We start from the raw sequence: 22,495 nt of genomic DNA on the forward strand, positions 1-22,495 counted from the left end.
TGTTACTTAGCTTAGAGCAAGAGCTAAGTTAGCCATGCAGCTAGCGGTATTATTCACTGACTCTGCCCGGTGTCGAGGCTCTGAGCGCATATGTGAACGTTATTTTGCGAGCTTGAAATCTTTGACCATTATTTGACTCCATAGTTCACTACTTATTAGCACACACATGCCAAACATGAGCATTTAAAATCTGACCTAACATGAGGCAGCCCTTGTATCTCAGTGGTTAATTACAACATTGAACGTTTTTTAGATCCAGGGGGAACTGCAGTTATGAATCATGACAAGGTGACATTTGTGACTGATTTGCTCAGACAGGGATTTCCTATTCACACGGGGCATGTTTAGTGTTGCCTTTTTGTTCTCCTTCAGTGTTTTCCTTCTGCCATCCAAATCTGTACTTTGTTTTAAGGCTTTTCCCCAGTGTCACACGCTCCTATCCGCTCCTCCCCCTGTTGATTGCCATCCCTTCATCCCTCTCTCTCCCCTCCATCTGTCTGCAGTATTAATTTGCTGAGCTTGTTTGACGTATTTGTGTTGTGCAAATGTGTGGGTATTGAGTGCGCGTGTATGATTGTGTGTGTGCATGTGTGGGTGTAGATAAGTTGTAGCAAGAGCCTACGGTCATTTTAGTTCCACTTTTATCATCAGAGTTGGATTAAAGAAGTACTCCACAGGCCGTGACATGCAATACTGTACTAATGGGACACAACTATTTTAGTGCAGTGTGAGTGCATATGTGTGGCGTGAGTGCACAACCTGGTGATATGACACCAGAACTGACCCTGACACATCTAGACATCATCTCTCTCTCTCTCTCTCTCTCTGTATGCATACACACATACACAGACACAGACACACACATACACACAAAGTTATTTATGCACAGACAGGGCCGGTGGATTAAGCTGGACAATGCGTCTGTAATCATAACTGTACTCTGCAAAGAGCCCAGCGATAATACCTCTGTGTGTTACCGCCTAATCCCTCCCCCCACACGCTAAAATCGCCGTGTGCCACATGCTAATCCTTCCCTTCAGCTCTCCTAACTTCTATTGTAATTAACAACTGCACAGCTCCACTGAATCACACACAGATAGGGGGGAAGATGTGGGAAGGAAAGGGGCGGAGTGATGGATGAGAGAAAAGTTTGTCGGGGTGGAGAAATTGAAGTGATGATAGAGGAATGTGTGGGTGTTTGTATGTGATGTGATTTGCGGCAACTAAGATAAACCAGTTTTTTTGCTAATTCAGAGGAGAATTGTTGTAATCTGTCAGCTCTGATCAATGTTTAGTCTTACATCGTCGACATAATACTGCACTGGTTTGCAGCTTCAGTGTAATTGATGTAGCGCATTGAATTACAAGTGTAGCTCTACAATCACTTAAACAGTGTTTGACTTTTGCTGTCATGGTCTTAAAGCATTATAGTGCAATTAAGCACCTTCATGATGGATGTATTTTCACCCATGTTTTTGAAAGGAGATGTCAGCAACTGCAGCCACGCATTTGATTCCCCATTTCTTGATGAGGATAACTTAAAAAAACATTATCATTACCAGTCTCTGGATCACTTTAAACTGAGATGGAACTGCTGCAGAATGATTTACATACAATAGAGTCGCTTGATGTTTTAAGAATAAAAAGAATGTTTAAAAAGTTGCAGAACAAAACCAGTTGATGGTTAGAAAGAACGAGTTATGGAGATAGCATATGTCAAAAGTTGATATCTAAGGACAAATGGGACTTATTATATACCAGATAAGCACATGTCAATATATTGTATTATTGTACTTGACCATCTCAATTGATAACACATTAGTGTACGTATAGCAGGGATGAGTCAGTGCAAAACAGAGTTTCGTTTTAAAATGTGAGACTTGGCTTCAAGACCCTCCAAAACGTGTTAGTTAATAGTGGTACTTCCATACATACATCTATCCATCCATCTATTTTCTATACTGCTTGTCCTGTTCAGGGTCGCAGGGCTGCTGGAGCCTATCACAGCTGTCATTGGGCGAGAGGTAGGGTACACCCTGGACTGATTGCCAGTCAATCACAGGGCTGAGTCACCAATTATCCTAATGAGCATGTCTTTGGACTGTGGGAAAAAGCCGGAGTACCCACGCATGCACTGGGAGATCATACAAACTGTAAACAGAAGGTCCCCCTACATCTGAACCGGGATTTGAACCTTCTAGCAAGCACTGCACCATCCCATACGTACATGCTTTGGTAAAATTGGCTTATGTACATAAATTAACTAGATATAAGAATCATAATGAATGCAGATGATAAAAAAGGGTAAAAACAATGACAAGCACAAGATATATTGTGATCTAAACCTTGACCATGGATCATAGTTACGTTTTGCATATTACAGTTTAAAAATTAAAACATTTACAAGATATTATTTTGCCCTTTATGCTTTATAAAATGATAATTTAACAATTGTTTCAAAGTAAATGTTCAAAGAAGGCCTTTTCTCCCTCGTGTTTTCATCCACCTTGAGCTTCTTGTCATTATGCTGCTTCATTATTTTCACACTTTCTCTCTCTCCACTCCCCGACCTCATTGATTATTCATCCTCTCCTGTTGTTTTCCTTCCTCGATCTTCTTGCATCCTTCTTCCCACTCTCCGTCTCCTTTTCTAATTATGTCACGTAATGTTTTCAGTATTTTGTCTCATGCTTTCTCGCTTTCTGCACTTGTGCGTTGTTCCTGTTTCATTTCCATTAATTTCCTCCTGTGCTCCTTGCAGGCTGTACGAGGGGAAGGAGCAGGAAGAGTTTGAGGAGTCGCTGAAGAGGCTTTTTGAGTCCATCAACAGCCTGATGAGAACTGACTACACCGCAACTCTGCTGCTCAGGGTAATCACGCACACTCGCCATGCACCTGTACTTCACCAGCAGTACTCCTCTTCATAGTCTTATTATTCTCACCCCTTTTCTGCCTCTTCTTTTTACATCTACCTGTCTCATCTCCCCACTCCTCCTCACGCTCCAACTTCTCTGATGTGATCTCTCAATCCGTTTCTGACTACATCACTATTCTGCTGCTTAATTCCTCTCATTCTTACTACTTACACCGAGGCAGACGCTCAAACAGATGGAGTCACAAAAAGTTAGGCAGACAGACGAGTGGCCCTGTGAAAAACACTTTTTTTTCCCACACTTGTGATGAGAGATGGCAAAGTCACCTTCGATTTGCCCGCATCTACCACAGGATATCATGACTGTAACTTAATGCTGTTCACTTGTGTGTGTGTGTGTGTGTGTGTGTGTGTGTGTGTGTGTCATCAGGTTGCTGCTCTAAAGTATCTTCCAACAGTCCTGCATGATGTCGAGAAAGTGTTTGATGCCAAACTCCTCAGGTAAGCTCAACTTCAAACACACACACACACACACGCGCACACACACACACTGGTCCCTCAGTCAGGGACGGTGACAGAGCGGATGTATGGAAGTTTTCAGCTCAGCTCTGGTTTTCCTCTTGGCTCTGCTCAGTGACCCTCATCCTTCTGTCCGCCACACATTCCATCCTGGTCGAGCCTTACCTTCTTTATCAGGTGTTAAAAATCTCATCAAATGGAAATAAAAACAAGGACACGCTCTCTGCACCACCTCCGCGTGCTCCCTGACTGAATGACAATTTCCAGGAAACCATCAAACAAAAGCCATTTGAGCCTCGTCTCTTTTACTCTCAGCCTCCCGAAGAGCAAAATGAGTCAGAATGGCTTGTTTAACCTCTCTTTGACCCAGAGTCATACTGGAAATACACTGTTAAGCTGGAAATGACCTCAGTGTGTATTCTTTTTTTTTTAATAGAAAAGTCAGGCACTTCGTCTGTCCTCCGACCAAACACGGACCCATTGTCTCGTCCCCATAATTTCTCTTTTCACCTCTCAGTGACTGGTGTGTGCTCTGGATTGTGTATATGTGTGATTGTGGATTATCCCTATCTGCCACTCCAGTCTCCCGAGTGGCTTCATGTCAACACAGCATCACGAAGGTGCTACCTTTAACACCAGCCACACACAGACACGAGACAGCGCACACAGTCAGAAAGGTGATGAGGGTCAGAGAGTTAAAACTCAACGCACATATTCTCACTTCCTGTCATTCGTCTTCTCTTTCCACACACATGCGCAAACATACCCACGCCATCTGAACTTGAAAGTTAGGTCCCCATTGCATTCCTGATCAGAATCGCCTCGGGCAGACTTTCCAAAAGCAAGCTGTGTGAATTACAATCACCGTGCACGAGGTGGACATCAAAGCTTTGTCTCAGCCTCTGAGCAGTCACATTCCTACCTTGTAAACTCACCTGTAGTGTGATCTGCAGAGAGGTACAAGCGCATACATTGTCAGCTATGCATGCGTTTTGTTTGCTCTGTGTGTCCTTTGCATGTCCATGTGGGAATAGTCTGACATTTTGGGTTTTAATTAAATTCAGCTCAGATGATTAGTGGGCGTGATAAGTCTGCTCTGAGCCTCTGTGCCCCGGTGTGTCCTTGTGCCAGCTTACGCACATCAAAAGTCCTACAAACCTTTTTGTTGTGCTCGAGTTTGGGAGCAGAGGTGCTGCATTTTATTCTTTTATGCCATTACTGAAAGTGCTTGCACAACCTTTGTGGCATAATTTGAGTAGACAAAGACAAAGTGAGAGACAGATAAAAAAAATGAAGACAGAGGGTTCGCCATGCTCTGAGCATTCAATCTTTCTAAGTGGCATCGGGGCTTGCAACCAGGCTGTTTAATTATTATAAAATTGAATTTGGGGCGGAGGATGACTCAAACCTGTGTCTTCATTAAAGCGTGTTTGGGCTTCGGCTCATTTGTTTTCATGCAGCGTTCACCGCTCTGCTTGTGTCTGTGGAGCGCTCTGTTCCAACCTTTGCTTTTGGTTGTTGCATATTTTATGACCATAAAGGAGCGATGTTTAAAGCTTGACTTACTGAGATATGGTTGTTTTTTTGTTCTTTGAATCAATTACATGGAGGAAATAAATAGTGCAGGGAGAGAATGTATCAAAGATTCATATGTGCGATTATCCGTAGGAAATTATTCTTGATTATTTATTGTGCTCTTCTTCAAACAAAAGACCTGTTGCTCCTCATGTATAATGCTGATTTTTTATTCCACCGCCTCTCGCTTTCTTTCTCCAGTCAGCTGCTGCATGACTTTTACTCCTGCATCCCCCCGGAGAAACTCCAGAAACAGAAAGTTGCCTCCATGACAGAAATTGTCAGCAGCCGACTCTTCCAGAAACAAGGTGTGTCATTTTTTCCCCCCTCTTTCACTCCTCAGCACTGAAACCAGTAGCAGATTAAACGGCCGTGTGAGGAACCAATCAGAGACAAACCGCTGCAGACCCATTCTGTGTGAAATCCTATAAAGCATTAGTTGCTTTACACTTAAAGGTTGGGATCACATTAAAAGGTCTATTATACAGAGAGTAGGTGCAGCCCAGCAACATGACCGGGCACACAGCTGTTCCCGATGTACTTAATGATCAGTAAGGGAGTTCTCTGCCTTAAAGGTTTTATCTTGATACAGCACAGTGGATAGAAGTGTGCTGCTAATACTGCAGGGGTAATGTTCCAGTCCCTGTAGGGCAATCCAGTTAAGCACTCTGGATAAAAGCATCAGCCAAATGGAGAAGGAATATACTGATGTTATGCATTCAGGGTTTACTGCGATGTACACACACAGTCCCGTCCAGTTATATAGAGGAGACTCGGCTTGACACATTACATAATTTCGTTAGTCTTTCGTCTTCTGCTACAGCTGGCATTCAAATAAAGGCATGAAGTTTAAGTTGCCTATTTTCCTTTGAGATAAAGAAAACAATATGATGTTGATGCTGTAACACAACTTCAGCGCTGCACTATTCACCTCCACTGGCATTACAATCAGTGCACTGGACCCGAGTCAGACACCACAATCAGCACAAGTGGCACCTATTAATACCCTCCTCCTCTGTAATGCTAAAGGTCACTTCCAGGCCTGTGTGCTGAGATTAAACAGTCTTAAGGCTAAAAAAAAAAACCTCAACCTAAACATATATTTTGTAGTCACTGGCAGTATGTGATGGTTTTCTTGTCCTTGCAGCGCCGATATTCACCCTCCATCCAGACTGAGAATGTCCATGAACCTGAAAATGAGTACAACATTCACGCCTCAGCAGGTGTTGGTGGTGAATATAAAGAAAGATAGGTGTTATCTATATTAAAGTCACAGGTGGTAACTGCCGACTGGAGAAGAAGTGATATCGCTTAATGCTTAAAGCAGACAAGACAGGAAGTGTGTTCAGCTCAATCGTCATTAAGTGTGTCAATTTTCACACCATGCTCGCTCTAGTTTAAAGTGGTTTTATCTAGATGTGGTATAATTGCTGCGGACACACGAGTTTGTCTGTGTCGCACCTTTAAAGTGCTCACTTCACATCAATGATCACACACACTCTACCCCAGTTGAGTTCACCCCCTACCTCTGTTCAGCCCTATTATGTCTGTCTAATTCGCTTGTAGTGGGCTGATAAGTGGTGCTTTCCCCCCGAGAAGGACCACGGTGATGGATAGAGGGGGGTAATGTTGTGCTGCTGTATAACACAGACTTGATAAGGGGGCCCATAATCGTGCCTCTGCAGTGCAAAAGGAAGAAATGGGAAAAGACTGTAAGTGATTGTGGTCGACGGAATTTAGTTTGAGACAGAAATGGGTCTGAGATGGGATACATGCTGGGCCTTGCTAGACAGGTTTAGTCACATCATGAGCGTTGCCTCATGTGTGCATGAATGCATTCTCATGCACAACCTGCAGACACACTCGTATGTATTAATTTCACAGTGATTTATGACATCATATCCTGGTCTGAGTGTATTTGTGCATTTCAGTGTTTGTGCAGTGGTGCATGCTAAATGGATGTGTGCACTTTCCTTTAATGTTGTTTTTGCCCAGTGTAGCAGTGGGTCGGCTCATCAGTCAGTCTCTGCCAGCCGAGTCAGTAGCCGGTCCAGGATACGGTCCTCTGGTATTGATCCTGGCTCAGATGATTGATTCCCCAGGGGTCTTGACGACAAGCTCGGCCTACTGGCTAGCTGTCAACATGCTCAGAGTCACACTCTGTCACCAGGAGAGGAAGGGAAGAGGGCCAAAAGTGATGAAAGTAACTGTAGAGGGAACGATTGGGGATTGAAAGAGATAAAGAGAAAAATCACAGAAATGTAGGGCGTTATGCCAAAAGGCTATATATGAATTTTTTTTGGCAAAGAAAGACCCCTGAATCACCGGTCAGTATGTGAGAAGCAGACGACTGTCCTGCAATCATTCAAAGTTCTGTAAATTAGTTTTACTCCAGTCCTACCTTGCAAAGTGTTTTGAATTCATGCCAGGAGTCATTGGAAGTATCATTTTTAAATGGTGGAAGTCTCCTTTAGGAATAAAACTCAAATGCAAATATCATAATGATGGATATGGAGTCAGGCAGAGGTAGCGGAGAAACCAAGGAGATAAGAATTAAAAGAGGAGCTATAAATGTAAAATAGAAAATAGAGGAGATAAATTGCAAGTGACGGAGAAAAAAAGAACAGATGGGAAGACTCTTTGGAGAAAGGAATTGAGACCGGGAAGAAAGGAAACATGACATGATGCTTGGCAAAAGGTGGGGCAGGGGCAGAGGGATAAGTAAACGGATGGGAAAGATGGATGACAGAGCATTGGGGAAGAGACAAAGGCTGGTTGAAATAGAGGAAACGAGGGAATTTAGACAGATACAGAGAGAGGAGAGAGCAGGTGGATGGTGGTGCTGGGAGAAAACTAAATAGCTTGGGGAGAGTTGTAAAATACAAGAGCGAGAGAAAGAGGGACTGGCCTTGTTTTGCTATTAAACAGTCCAAAAGTGATTAAAGTTTAAGGCCTGCTTCACACTCAATCTATCAGGAAACCTGCATGCTGTTAGTCGGCGATAGCTAGCCCCTCCTCTGCTCCCCCCTCACACACACACACGTCCTCCGGCATAGTAGTCATTTATTTATTCGCTCATTTATACATTGGTCCTCTCCATCTCGATCCCTGCCTCACCAAATGAGGGCTGACACTCAGTCTAATTGAGATGCATTTTAGCATTGGGATGCTAATCAGAGGGCTTGTATGCTATGGTGCCATTCGCCCAGGACGCTGAAATATGCAGCAGAGCTAAATTATATATTTATAAAAGCTAATGGCCCCCGGTGTCCTATCACTGCACTGCAATACATATTTAATAACCCTACCTGTCTGTCTGTCTGTCTGTCTGACTGACTGTCTGAGCACGCCTGCCAAGCTCACTCTCCAGGGAAAAATGTCAGCCACTGTGACAGTGCAGGGGAGGTTAGGTGATGGAAGGAGATGGCATGTGTGTTTGTTCCTGTGTGTGTGTGTGTATGTGTGAGAGAGAAAGTAGATTGCTTGCTCATGTTTCACAAAGAGTTAGAATGAATGATCTTGGGAAGCATATATTATTTTTTTTACTGTATATTTAGAAGCTCTGAATTCATTGGCCTCTTTTTAAGAAGTAAAAGAAAAGATAAAAACATGATACAACAATCTTTGTGGTAATTGGATTCTTAAAGTGTCATTAGCAATGCAACTAGTCTCTATTTTAATTGCTTGTTTTCTCAAATTCTTTTTGATTTATTTAGAGTTGCATAATGAGCAGCACATAATGAGAATTTGATTGTTCCTCACGCACTGTTACTGAAAAATTTGCAAGTAGAGATGGGTCATGAATATCGATTATTCGAATATTCAATTTATAAGAAATCAAAGTTCATAATAATAACAATAATAATAATAATAACTTAGACTTATACAGCGCCTTTCATGGGACCCAATGGCGCTTTACAGAGTAAATAAGGAACAGACAACAGAACAAAACAAGCGAACAGACAACCGAACAAAACAAGCAAACAAACAGGCAGAAAGAGGTGGTAAATTATAGTCCAAAGGCCGTGGTGAACAGATGGGTTTTAAGGGTGTTTTTGAAAATGTTCAGGGAGGTGGCGTTGCGGATCTCTGCAGGCAGAGAGTTCCAGAGGGTGGGGGCAGCAACACTGAAGGCTCGGTTCCCAACAGTTTGGAGGCGAGTGAGGGATGGAGAGCAGGCCTGCATCTGAGGACCGCAGACTCCGGGATGGGGTATAGGGATGGAGGAGGTCCTTTAGGTACTGGGGGGCAAGGGAATGAAGAGACTTGTATGTGAGGAGGAAGATTTTATAGGTGATGCGGGACTTGACAGGGAGCCAGTGGAGGTGGATGAGGGTGGGGGTGATGTGCTGCCAGGGTTTGGTGCGGGTGAGAACCCTGGCGTCTGAGTTTTGGACGTACTGGAGCCTGTCCAGGGCTTTGCTGGGAACCCCGAACAGGACTCCATTGCAGTAATCCAGGCAGGAGGTGATGAAAGCATGAATGAAGGCCTCTGCAACGGAGTCAGAGAGTGATGGCTGCAGTCTGGTAATGTTACGGAGGTGGTACAAAGCAGATTTGGTGACCGATTTGATGTGAGCCTGAAAAGAGAGGGTGGAGTCTAGGATGACGGCGAGGTTGTGGACTTCGGGGGATGGAGAGATGGAGCAGCCGTCAACGGAGAAGAGCAGATCTCCGACCTTCCAGAGCAGCGCCTTGGGACCCACAACCATGAGCTCTGTCTTATTACTGTTGAGTTTGAGTAGGTTAGATGACATCCAGTTTTTTATTTCGTGCAGGCAGTTGAGAAGAGATTGAGGGGGGAGCTATGTGGATGGTTTGTTGCAGAGAGAGAGTTGAGTGTCGTCAGCGTAGGAGTGAAAGTTGAGACAGTGAATGAGACAACTATCTCATCAGAATGTATTTTTTCCATTGATTTTACTGACCCCTGGTTGTAATGTCATGCTACCGCCAGACAGTGGCTGTGGCGCATCTGAAAGCTGTTTGCTAACCACCATTAAATAACAAAAGAAGAAGAAAGCATTAGCGCCAGGTGCCAGTAAAACAGGTTAGTGCTTTGAGATTCGGGACCGGAGAAAAATGCAGAGACTTCTGCAGCTGTCTAAGAGCTCTGTTCTCTGTTGGGAAATAGATGAAAATGAGGTCAAGTGCAAACTTTGAAAGGCAAAACTAGCCTATCATAAGCCTACAATAACTATGCACAGTATGATTCTTACCGTAAGAGAAATGATCCTCGTTTGTGTATTATATAGGGAAGATGCACAGTTTAATATACCCCGTGTTTTATAGGAGTTTTTTTGGTACAAACCTTGACATGAAAATAAAACCAAGAAGACATTGTTTACAGCAAACTACACTGGTCAGCATCAGCAGAAATTAAAATGTATTGTAGGTTGCATCAACGGGCAGTGTTTGAAGGGATTGGATTTTGTTTCCCCCTTGCTCAAAAATACTGTGATTTATTCAGCATACGCTCCTGGGATTATGGGTCTTGGCAAGCACATATCGTATACACACAGTGACGCACAATACACACACGCACGGCATGGCACACATGCACAGATACACATGCGCTTCCTGTTAATCTGGTTCTGCGACAAAATTAAATTTACAAGTCGCATTATGGCTCAATTTAGGCAAATTATAATGCCGTCCGGCAATCACTGTGACAGATTGAGAGCATCGACACTGATAAAGTGGAAAAACACGAGAGATCAGGGGGAGCAAAGAGCAGAAGGACAAAGGGATGAGTCCGGCATACTGTTTGCCCACTCATTTCCCAAAGCGGGTCAAAGTCCCTGATTCAATCCACTAACCCTCTGTGTTTTCTTAGCCTTTTCCCTCCTCCATCTGTACAGCTGGAGAAACTGCAGTCATGTAACCCGTCCTGTGGTACATTTCGGAGCAGCGCTCTTGTAAGATCAAGTGTTACAGCTCGATATCTCTATGAAATGGCATCAAAATAAACCATAAAGCAGAAAAGCTTCCATTGTCTCCAGTGTAAAAGTGTTTTTAATTCATCCTCCTGATCAGCCCCTTGAAACAGCAGCAATCTCATTACTTTAATTGCTTGCCTTTTGCTGCAGCGCATTATACAGTATTGTTTACATTGTTCACACCAATGTATATTTCCCCTGCTGCTGTGATTACTTAACAGATGCATGTCAGAGCTTGATGAATATGGATGAGTGATGTACAGCACAGTTCTAATCGTCAGGATTTAATCAGTGCTGAGTGATCTCGGTTGTCAGTACATTCCCTACCAATCAGCATTAGTGACAGGTCACTTTAGGCCTCAACATAATGATACTGAATGTGGCTTTCCCAGTCTGGCTTCTGAGAGAGCTTTAGATGACAAAGATATTTCTAAGCAGGATATGGATCTAGATTTAACTTCTTTAACATCTCCATTAAACATATTCACATGGCGGCCATTTTCCTTTTGTTACTCTCAGGGTGGGAAGCTAATTGCTGCTATAATATAATTCGGCTATGCTCTAGGTTATATATCATATATCATTAAAATGGAAACTTGACAACTCATTATCATTTCACAGCCTCCAGAGTGATCATCAATTTAAAATACTTTGATAGTGAAAATCCAGAGCGACAATGGGCAGTATTTCAAGTTTAAACTACATATTTGATAACACATTAGCTACTACAGACAACAGCTAATGTTAGCATTCGGACACTTCCTAGCTAATGTCAAAGTCAGCTAAGGAGTAGCTGAATGCTAACATTACCATTTGATTGTGTAACAGGATATAATAGGGAGGCATGAATTCCTAGCTAAGGCTAATGTTAGCTAGGAAGTTTAAGCTAACATTAGCTGTTGTCTAACTCATGTTAGCTAATGAGTTATTATATATTTTGTTCAACCTGAAAATCTGTCCTAATAAACCTCAATACTTTCACTGTGCATTGTTTTATCAGATGATGATCAATCAAGGAGCTGTGAAATGTTAACAATTGTCAGTTTCATATGTTTATCAGTTTTGGGTAACGTTACTTTTCTAAGTGACTCGTTAAGTTACAAAATTACTGTCATTAAAAAGTAACTCATTACATAACTGTGTTACCTGCTGAGAAAATTAACTTGTAGATTACTTTTGCATTACCAAATATTAAAACCCCTTTGCAACTCGTTGTGCATGTACGTCATATTGTCAGGCCGGCGTGTAGCCTACCCTACGTCTACCTTTGAATGTATCTACTGTCATTGCGAAGTCTCGTTTAGGGCCCATAATCTGTAACTCTGTAGCCTAATAACAGGAATGACAGACGCAATATAACCTTTACAGCTCTTTATTATGCTAACAGTCTGACAGTAAACTGGGCTGTGGCATACACTATTAGGCACAGCTGTTTCAATGCAAACAATATGGGCTCCTAGTCCCACCAGTGTGGTGGAGCTGCAGATGAAGAGCTCTTCACAGCTAGCAAGCACTTATCCTCCAGACACAACTTACATTTCACCGTCATGTTCTTGTTCCTTTCGCCCTCAAAATAATGGGAATATTTCCATGAAGTAAACGCTGTCCTCTCTGCCATCTCGCTCGTTGAGATAGCTAGCTACGCATGCGCACTGACACACCTGTCAACTGCTACCTGCCGAGGAGTAGGAGACAAACAGAGACAGTGCTTTGGGGATTTTCTGGGAAAGAAAAGGGAGATCAATTTTTTTCAGTAATGGATTACTTTTAATGAAAAAGTAACTAAATGACAGATTACTTGAATTGCAGAAGTAACGCATTACGTTACTCGTTACAACAAAGGTAGTCTAACGGATTACTTTGTAACACGTTACCACCTATACTGTATGAATGACAAACTGGAATTCAGCAGTCCAACATTTCTAATACTATTTCAGCTTCCCACCCTGAAGTCAACATCAGAAGTGTGAGTAGGGTGGATGTGGTCTGAAGTAAAATTAGGCTGTGTTAATGTTTTACTTAATCTGAGCTCATATAAAAAACTCTGGTTTTAATAGTGGTGAGATAAGACGTGGTGATATGTGAGAGTTACCCTGAGGGTAAGCATGTGTTTGTCAGCACCACAAGGGACCTGCTTTTGTTGTTATGTATTTCAAGCCTTCTCAAAGCAGCTGGTTGAGCTGTAATTTCAAAGCTGTCAGCTTTACTGCTGCTCAGGGTGTGTGAGTTCATATGTGTGTAACAGGTTGCATGGTGGTCCTGAAAGCCCCCATGTGCCCATCTGCTATATAGTAGTTTCACAGCATTTTTAAGAGACAGACGTGTGAATCATAGAAAACATTATCGTCATACGGCTGGCGCGTACCCCCCGGCTGTCTCTGAAGAGCTCCTCTGTTCTGCTGCACTCTGCTCCTGATGAGCTACAGTCTTTGTTTACCTCACACCCCGTTCCTTCTTCTGTTCTCTGACTTCCTGCTGTTTGTGCTCTTGTATATTATGTTATGCTGTTACATTGCATTAGCTTCTGTTACATCACATTAAAGTTCATGTCACGCCTTACTGTAACTACATAGAGAGCGCACTCCCTTAAACGCAGCACAAACTGTCTGCCACACCTATCAGGAAATTATGAATATAAATTGGGAGTAAATATGTGTGTTTGGGTGTTTGACAGCAGAGGAGCCATCTGACAGAAATTATTCTTGACAGTTGTTGTGCAGGCTGACCCAAAATAGCCGTGTTTACATTAGAGCAGCCAGAGGTTTAATGATAGGGAGAGAGGAAGCGTCTGTCATTCATTCAGAGTCTGCAGAGAATGCAGTTTGGAGGAAAAGCAGGATTGATGAGACTAATGAAGCAAAGTGAATGGAGTTTAATCATTTTGGGAAATGCCTCTGTCTCGCACTCTCATTGAAATTCTGATCCAGGCTCGTGTCTGTGGGTTGATCCCGATGGAAATAGAATGCAGACGAGGACAGCAGCGGGACACAGCAGTCAGAGTATCAACACATTTACCCATTAGAGTCATTTAGTAAAGATGCGAGGCAGGATTAACCTGACACGACAGCGTGTTGTTGTCAATAGCTGACTTTCCACAGCAGGGCTAAGCAGCCCTTTTCTGTTGTGTCTCTGAGGTTACGGCAGAGTAACAATTCCGTGACTCCTTACAGCTTAAGGATCCCCTGTGGGACGCTGGGACAATATACAGCAGCAATAACAGAAGATACTACAACAAATGACTTCAACGCTAAACTGGAGCTAATGTAAAGAATAAGTGAGTAAAGATTTACAGGTGGAGTGTACATATCACAATCTCCCTTTTATCCAACCTGAACAAATACAAAGCAGGATTTAATAACTGAAATCAGATATTGGCTCAGCAGCTTCGTGATATATCACCTTCCCATTAGAGGACACTGAGAATAAGTCTGCCCATCAGTCAACGCACCGAGATGGTTCACCACAAGGCGTTCATCTACCATTGATCTGCTGCGGTTCAAAACGCAGTAGCAACTAACTCTAGCGACAGACTAATTGGTCAATCAATTTAGTAGTCATGTGGAAGAGCGAGCAGAGGAGGAGATGAGGGGCGGCAATTAGAGGGTGAGTCAGTGACGGTGACTAAGACAGGTGGGAAGAAAGGCAAAGATAATTTAGTTGCTGTTTGAATTGGAGGGCAAAATGGATAAAAGCTGCTTCTAGAGGCTTCACTGAAGGGATTATCTGAAGAGTAACAACAGAATTTTTCTATGATTTAATGGTAAACAGAGAGCACGTACATAGTGTGTATTGTTCCTAATTTCTTATTATAATGAGTTCTGATCTGTTTTTGTGCATATTTGTATACTTAAAGGGCCAGTTCGCCGATTTTCAACCTCAGTCATGTCATGTTATTATGGGGAGCTAATTCCATTATGCTTCTATGCTCTGTGGCTTTGGAGGATACTATCTGCTTCTCCAATGGGCCCTGGAAAACCTCCGCCAGACTACGTAAAAACGCGTCATCTAGCGGAGGCCAGGGAGCTCGCTAAACTACACTTCCTCAGTCTAGGACGCCCGCCTCCGATGTCATGTCTCGTTCAAAATCGTCAGGTTTGAAATGTAGACTGCAGACCTGAAGATTTTTTAGAAGACCCACCAGTACATTCTCGTCGTATTTGTACCGCTCTGAGCCATTGCCTGCAGTAAAAAAGGTAGTATTTCACTCCGGTGTCTCTCGCTGGGCCGTTCCTTTCAGAGGGGGGCAGAAGAAGGGCGCAATACACGCTGGGTGTTGTAGGAATGTAGAACGGGCGAAACCACGAGCTGTTTAGACAACTTTCTCCGCAGTTATGGCGCCAATTTCAAATATTATTGCTTCTATCGATTACAGAGAACACCAACTTTGACTGACAGCGACTTTTTTCAGGAGCAAATTGCTCCTTTAAGAGTAAACATAAGGAAAAGTGACTATACTCAAGACGGCACACTCTACTGTTTTACTGATTGTGTTTACTCTGTTTTTGCTGACTATGTATTTTTCTTTGTGCCAGCTCTTATCAGCATCAAAGCAAATATCTCAGTAAAAAATGCACTCTCGGGCATCACTTCCACTGTATATCACCATCATTCACAAGAGCACTCTCTCATCTGAAACTTATCTGCTTATACTTTTGGGAGAGCACTCACTCACTCATTCCCACAGGCAGGAAGATTTTATGTGTTTCTATATAAGTTATTACAGCACTAAACCTTTTTCAGACAGCTTTCTTGCTTTTACAAATCACACGTGTCAAGCATATTTTACCATCACATCAGATCGGACCAGCGATTAAAAAAAGTGGCATCAGACAGGCCCAGCCTAGATATGAGCGGAGAAAATGTTCGGTCTTAAATTTCTAATGGGGTTCAACGATGAAGCGAGGAAAAAGTGAGGAGGGACGGAGGAAGACAAATGAAGTGTGGGGGGAGAGTGGATGAGAGGAGACACCCACGGTGACACGGAAAGATGAAAAACCTGCTGAGAGAGATATTTAGTCATCACCGGGCGGGAAGACAGTTGGCTCTGTCCCAGCCCCGTCTCAAAGCGGGAGATTTACTTGTCGTTGTGCCTCCAAACCTCCTCATTATCATCTTTTCTATCACTCCGGCTTCCCGAAAGCAAGACACGACATGCAAAGGGAGACGAGAGAGGGAGAGAAAGGGGAAGATAGAGAGACACCTCTGATTTACATGCCTCTTACAAAGTGAGATTGCTTCTCATTAGCATGTGCTATAGTTTATTGTGTTTGGCTGTCAAATGAAAAAATGGGGCAGAGAAAAGGATGAGCTGGATGCTGAGCCATCAAAGCCGTTCTCTGCGTGGTGGCCTGCCAGCGGTGGCGGCTGTCTGCTCTCACAAACTTGGTAACCCAAACACATCACCACGCTCTCGCTCAGGCACAAAGACATTCCGGCTCTTACACATCAAATAGCGGTAAATAACCAAATCAGACACAAAAAGGACAATTCACACTTGGGCACACAAGCACACATTGGCATTAATAATCAAAGGCTGAGGTTTCAGCTAGAATAAATAGACATTTCCAATTGAATATAGATGAGTACTTGAAGCTCTGTCAGTGTGCGTTCTGAATATGTTGTGTTTTATGCGTCAGCTCCTGTGTGTGTTTCTAGTTCTTTGAAAAGGTGTGTGTATGTGCACACGCACGGTGAAAGTGAGATGAGGAACAAGTTAAAATGCATTTCAATGTTTGCCCCAAGACCTTGATTTCCATTTGTCTGAGGCTTTCTCCCACAGCACAACTGAATTGATTCACTACACTGTTGCTCTGCAGGCTAACACTCCTAACATGCAACTAAAATAACAACATAGACATCAAAACACAAGTGTGCAACCATTGGTCTGTTTACTAATGCTAATTCTCGTCACAAGTGTGTTTTTATGTCTGTGTCAAATTGGGCTTTTCCATTACAAAGTGGTTTGGAAATGTTTTTAAATTCATTCAAATGTGAGTTAAAAGCAAGTTCAACCACTTCTTTCTCTCGTTCCTCTGGTGCCTTTTCTACAGTTCCTCTACTTCTCCCCTGCCACAACCCGTCCGTAGTAGAGCCTCTCGGGCAGCTTCTCTTTTTAGGCTTCGTTCTTACAAAGCAGCCTAAAGCAAGCTCCAGCAAACACACCTCAAATGGTTTAAGGGTTATAAGATTAGGGCCATGACTGGGGTTAGACCTTGCAAATCCTAACTAGAATGCCGGATTTAAAGCAGCCCAGAGGAAGTTCTGTGTGAAAGGTTCAAGCCACAGCAGATCTACAGCGTTAAATGCGTAGTAGTGTTCTTAACTTATTGAGAAGATGGGGAACTGAGACTACTGGGGACTGGTTGTAAAGGTTAGCTGGTTGCAAATTACTGCAAACTTCTGGAGAAAAGACTTTAACCAGAAATTCTGAGTTTGAGGAGTAGAGTTCATTTGATTTCACAGAAGAACAAGAAATGGGAATCAACAGGAAAGGTGTGAAAGGACATGCAGAGAGGGGGGAAAAAACAATGTGGAAAACAACACGCAAAAGACTGAATCGGAAAAGATGGGGATTGACTTCAACACAGCATTTGTGCTAAGGTATTAAATGCATTTTGTCTGCAAGCAACAGCTTGTTAAAGTGCATGCAGCTTCATTAGGGCGTATTTGTACAGATAGTTCAACCTTTTACCTCATAAAATCCCACTTAATTGAGCTCAAGTGGCTCTATTCACAGTATGTAACAGTGAGAAGAAACTGCAGGAGGCATCTTCATGCTGACTGGACCACTGATGCTGCATTATTTGTTTAATTTTATGAAAAAGATAAAAAAGAATTTACTCATAAGTATGCCAGAAAGTTTTTTTCTCTGTAGGAACATCCACATGTCTTCACAGAGGAGGGACTCTATGGTCTGCTATAGTGCCGAGCCCCAGAGAAAGTGTTTCTTGAAATAGCAATCATTTCCAATGCTCTTAAAGGATGACCTGGGAAGCAGCGCTCCATAGTAGCTGCTGTTCTTACAAGACTGAAAGCCCGGAGGACCACGTTGCAGTTCAAAGAACTCTCTGAGAAAGCTACCATTCAGGCTGAAGCAGCAGATATTAACATTCTGATGTTATTCCAGGCCAGGCAAGGTGCAAAGAATACCTGCAAAATTAAAGGTGCTGTTCTGCATCACTGAGAGAAGACCATCAGCCACACAGTCCGGAGGCAGCTTGTACTTCTTCATTTCTGATGCACATATTCAGAAGCCGCAGAGGCTCTTTGAATGGAAGGAGGAAGTTAGTCAAATCAAAACAGACAATAGACACCCGACAGACCTGTCCAAAGCAGGATACTGGAGATGAGCAAGCTATTAGTGTGAATCTAGTCCTGAATTTTAAGATGAGAAGCAGTTGCTGACTGAACTAAAGTGTTTTACTCTGCATACAAAAGCTCCCAGAAGAGCACAGGTTATACACAGAGTATTAAAAAAGCACAAGCGACTGCTTGTTTTCTATCACTATTCAGATTGGTGACTGTATATACTCTTCTACTCTCAGCAGGGTCTGTAAAGGTTGACTAGAGTCCAGTAGAGTGTGTCACTGGGGAAAATCACTGCAGCAGTCTATAGTACAGATCAGGTTAAAGGGCGTAGTCACGTACTGAAATCTGAATGTCGGCTCACCTGACTGTTGCTTAAAGTTTGCTTTATTTAGGAACTAGCTACAGCTTGTTTCAGGTTCTGTTTGCTGCTTTTTTGTCCAACAAATCTCTATTGTGCACCATCTCTAACTTCCTATTGATCGTCTTCACCGTTTCTCTCATTTTTTAACGGGCGCTTTGCTTGTTGGCTCAGAGGTGGGATAATGTGCGACAGATCCGCCTAACCCAAAATTTGTGTCGGCAACTTGATGTAATCTGCCAAATGTTCTTAGCTGATCTTCCAATGTAAAACCCCTGATCGAAAGGCTCGGTGCATGTCTGCCCTTTAGATGTGAAAAACTTTAAGTCTGTAAAGTATTTGTGCACATGATCGCTCCTGTTTTGAATGTGACAAGCTCCTCCATGAGCAGTGCAAGAAGCTTCTGCAAATGTCTTTTTCTGTCTTCCTGCACATTCACGAGGGGTTAAGGCTAACTTAGACCTCAAGACTTGGTTATTTTTCCATTTCGGTGGCTTCCTGACACGGTAAAAACAAAAAGCACACATTGTTTCACACTACAGCCTCCCCTCCACCTCCTTTCTGCTTCACATCCTCTCCCCTGAACATGTTGCGCCTGAAAATTTCAGCTGGATTTGTTTTGTGAATCAATAGAAAAAAGAAGCAGGTGGCTGTGAGGTCATTACACCGGGGGAATGGAGTTCCGTGGAAGTGTAACGGTACATCCAGCTCCCAGAAAGGAAATGGATTAATTCTCACAGGACAATATTGCTATAAAACACAACTCATTGTTTCCCCGATCTGGAAGCACAAAAGATGATGAGTTGCTGCTTTGATGGATTAAACAGGCTTAGCACGGTTTTAAATCCAACAAAGCTGGAAGCATCTAAAACACAATCCTGTATCCCTTTAAAGGGACCCTGTTTCATGCTCTGTCATTCAAACACAAACAATAAATATTAAAGTTATATTTTAAAAATTACATGAAACAGACTAAGATACCTGTGCAGCCCCCCCCCCACTCTCTCTTGAAGTCTGAGTCACAGGGGGCATCCAGTGACTCATGCTTTCCCCCCCTCACTGCCTGTTTGTGTGACGGAGTGGATGTTGTGGTGAGGGTCCGCTCAGCAGGCGTAGAGGCTTGGCTCAGTTAATAATGGAGCTAACGAGGATCGGCCCAAATGAGCTTTTAATGGGCTCTGTCTACCTGCGGCTACGAGGGAGGGAGGAGGAGGAGGAGGAGGAGGAGGAGGAGGATGGGAGGAGGCAAGAGAAGACATGAAAAATATAGGTTGAGGTTACATTGCACATATATGTCTCCTATATTATACATGTTTTTTACCTTACAGCACCCTTTATATTGACTGATAATCATTTATACCTGACACTGAGGTGAATAATTTCATCTCTCTGTAATAAAGTGTGTTTCAATCAATTTAGCGTAGCCTTGGACTGTGACTGTCTTTGGTAATTTGGCCACAGCTCTGCTGTCATCTGAACAAGATCAGAGGAGAATTTAATCTAAAACTTAATGACTTGAATTATTTGTTACAGCGTGCCTTGTCTCCTCATCACATCATCAAATGGCATCGTTATTGTTCCCTTAACTGTGTCCAGTTTTCAGCAAACTGAAGAATTTAAAGACGTCTTAATGAAGCTGTCAACCGTTTTGCTAAGAAGATACTTGTAGATGGTTAGATATATTAGATTGTTTTCCCTCTATAGTATATTATAGGGCACTTAATAAACACAATTATCTGTCTGGGTTAAGTAAACTGTTTGAAATTGTGATGGTCACTGCATTAGGAAAGCTCAAGTCTCATATAGATCCTTTAATTTACTCTTATCTGCTTTTTCTTCACTTTCCACTTGAGTACTTTTCTACTTAGGTCCTTAAGTGATTTCCTTTAATTCCTAGAATGACTTTAGGGAACTCGCTGAGAAGAGCTGCGGCCATTTAACTTCCATAAAGCATTTATAAAGTGCTTAAACAACAGGTGTACTTGTATGAAAAACCTAAAGATGTCTTCAAGTACAGTAGGTTTAAAAAAGGCCCCTTATTTTGTTCTACTTAAACATAATCTTTCACGGCTGTAATTTCTGCTGATGCGTTATGTGACCAAATGAACACATGAATGAACTATAAATGAGGATTAATAAGAGGGATGGGAAGGAGGAAACATTAGGGCGTGTTGATTGATGTGTCGCCTCTGCAGCTGACGGAGCAGCAGACATGCATGGAACTGTAAATAGACACTTGATTGATGTCACTCCATTGTGCAGTCTGGGGTTAGGGTTGAGTTTCTTCCTCACTGTGCAGTGGCATCATTACTCACAGCTCCGTGGGCACAGCTGTCTCCTCAGGTGCTGGGCCGGCCAATTGATGTAAGGGTCCGGGCTTTAGGTTTTGAAGGGTTTTTCAGAGAGGAATCACATTAAAGTAAATGTTGATGTTGTGACTGTTGATGTTTGTGTCTCAACTTCTTAAATCATTTTTATCTTTTAGGGCCTTGCCCAAAAGAAGTAAATAATACATCACTCTCGCATTCGCTGTCTCACAACATCCGATTTATCTTACTGACTGGGAAGTTTACTTCCTGTAGTTGAAGGAATAATCAGTCTACACTCAGTGTGTGTGCGTGTTTATAATACTGTGCACTGCCTATAAAAGTTGTCACCATGTGTGATATTCGTTTCTCCACAGAGTGCCGTGACGTGCTGTTACCCATGATGCTGCGGGAGCTGAGTGGGGCACTGATCAGTATGGCTGATGGGCCTCATGATGAGAGGAGAAACAGTCTGGAGCTGCTCAACAACATTCTGGAGGTCCTCAGCAGGGACAATGTGGTGAGTCACACAGATCGTTTCTCACATCCAATATGCAATTAGAAAACAGTGATATCTGAGTCGTTTACAAACTGCTCAATTAAATGTGTTAACATACTGATTTTCCTCAAACAGTGATTTATTTCCCTAAACTGCAGAAGGTACCAGTTCTTTATTTGAAACAGGTTGATATTATATCTAATTTGCTCAGTTTGATCAATATTATTGATCATGTTTTAAACCATGGCCACGTTTTGTTCCGCTACTGTTTGCTCTGTTAAAGTAACAGTGTCACCCTGTTAAATCAAAATCAAAACTTCTTGTTTTCTTTTCAAAATAAAATCCCTAAACTAAAACAGAATCACTTAATTTCTTAACCAGGCTTTAAGTTTGGGACATTTGAACACTAGGTGCAGCTTGTATGTTAATGCAAAGTACAGCTGGGCATAAATAAGCCTTAAAATACAATATTTGCTATAGTATAAATCATCTTGTGAAGGGGTCATTACATGGATGAAAATGCAATGTCGGTCAAAAAACAATCCAAGGCACTCCAAGTTGGTCGGCTATTTTAAAAGTTTATTTTTACCATGTGAAATTAAGACTTTATAATTCTATAAAAAAAAAAGAACATTGCATTTGACACTTGTTGATTGAGTTTTTTCCACCCATGCAACAACCCCTTCACAAGATGAATTAACCACAGCAAACCCGAAGTCTCCAAAGAGCGCCCGTGTTAGATTAGACCCAGCAGCACTTCTTCTACTTTGTCTTCATAGACAGTATGAATGTTTTTGACCTCGCTCAAGGACAACCTGCTGCTCTATGTTGCATCTAACATTACAAACTTTGATCGCAGCTTCTATTGAGGATATTTCCAAGTTCTTATTTCTTCCTCTCTCTACAATGCATTGTAACTTTGTTTCTTTATTTCTTTTCAAGTTGAAGGCAGCTAGTGATCTCTGTTATCAGTAGCTTTCTACAGAGGGTTTGTGGTTGAGCTTTCAACAGATGTAATGAAACGTCCGTGGGAAAGAAGAGTCACTTGAGGTACTCCTAGTAGCAAAAACACCTGTTTAAACTTTATCTAGACACAATAAAGTATATATAAAAAAAAGATCA

At 42.4% G+C, this 22,495-nt stretch overlaps 1 protein-coding gene across 3 annotated transcripts in view; it reads left to right on the forward strand.

The window, feature by feature from the left end:
• The window catches only part of dock2-like (dedicator of cytokinesis protein 2), a 97,764-nt gene that overhangs the window by 22,700 nt on the left and 52,569 nt on the right, over positions 1–22,495 (forward strand). For all 3 annotated transcript variants that reach the window (XM_069670571.1, XM_069670572.1, XM_069670573.1), the window contains 4 exons: positions 2,762–2,870; positions 3,303–3,373; positions 5,168–5,274; positions 21,252–21,394. In XM_069670571.1, coding sequence (XP_069526672.1) covers positions 2,762–2,870; positions 3,303–3,373; positions 5,168–5,274; positions 21,252–21,394 — 430 coding nt within the window. The remainder of the gene's footprint in view (positions 1–2,761; positions 2,871–3,302; positions 3,374–5,167; positions 5,275–21,251; positions 21,395–22,495) is intronic.

Source organism: Semicossyphus pulcher, unplaced genomic scaffold (genome assembly GCF_022749685.1).
Source record: "Semicossyphus pulcher isolate SPU_LCO1_2020_fin unplaced genomic scaffold, fSemPul1.0.p SCAF_2, whole genome shotgun sequence".
NCBI lineage: Eukaryota > Metazoa > Chordata > Actinopteri > Labriformes > Labridae > Semicossyphus > Semicossyphus pulcher.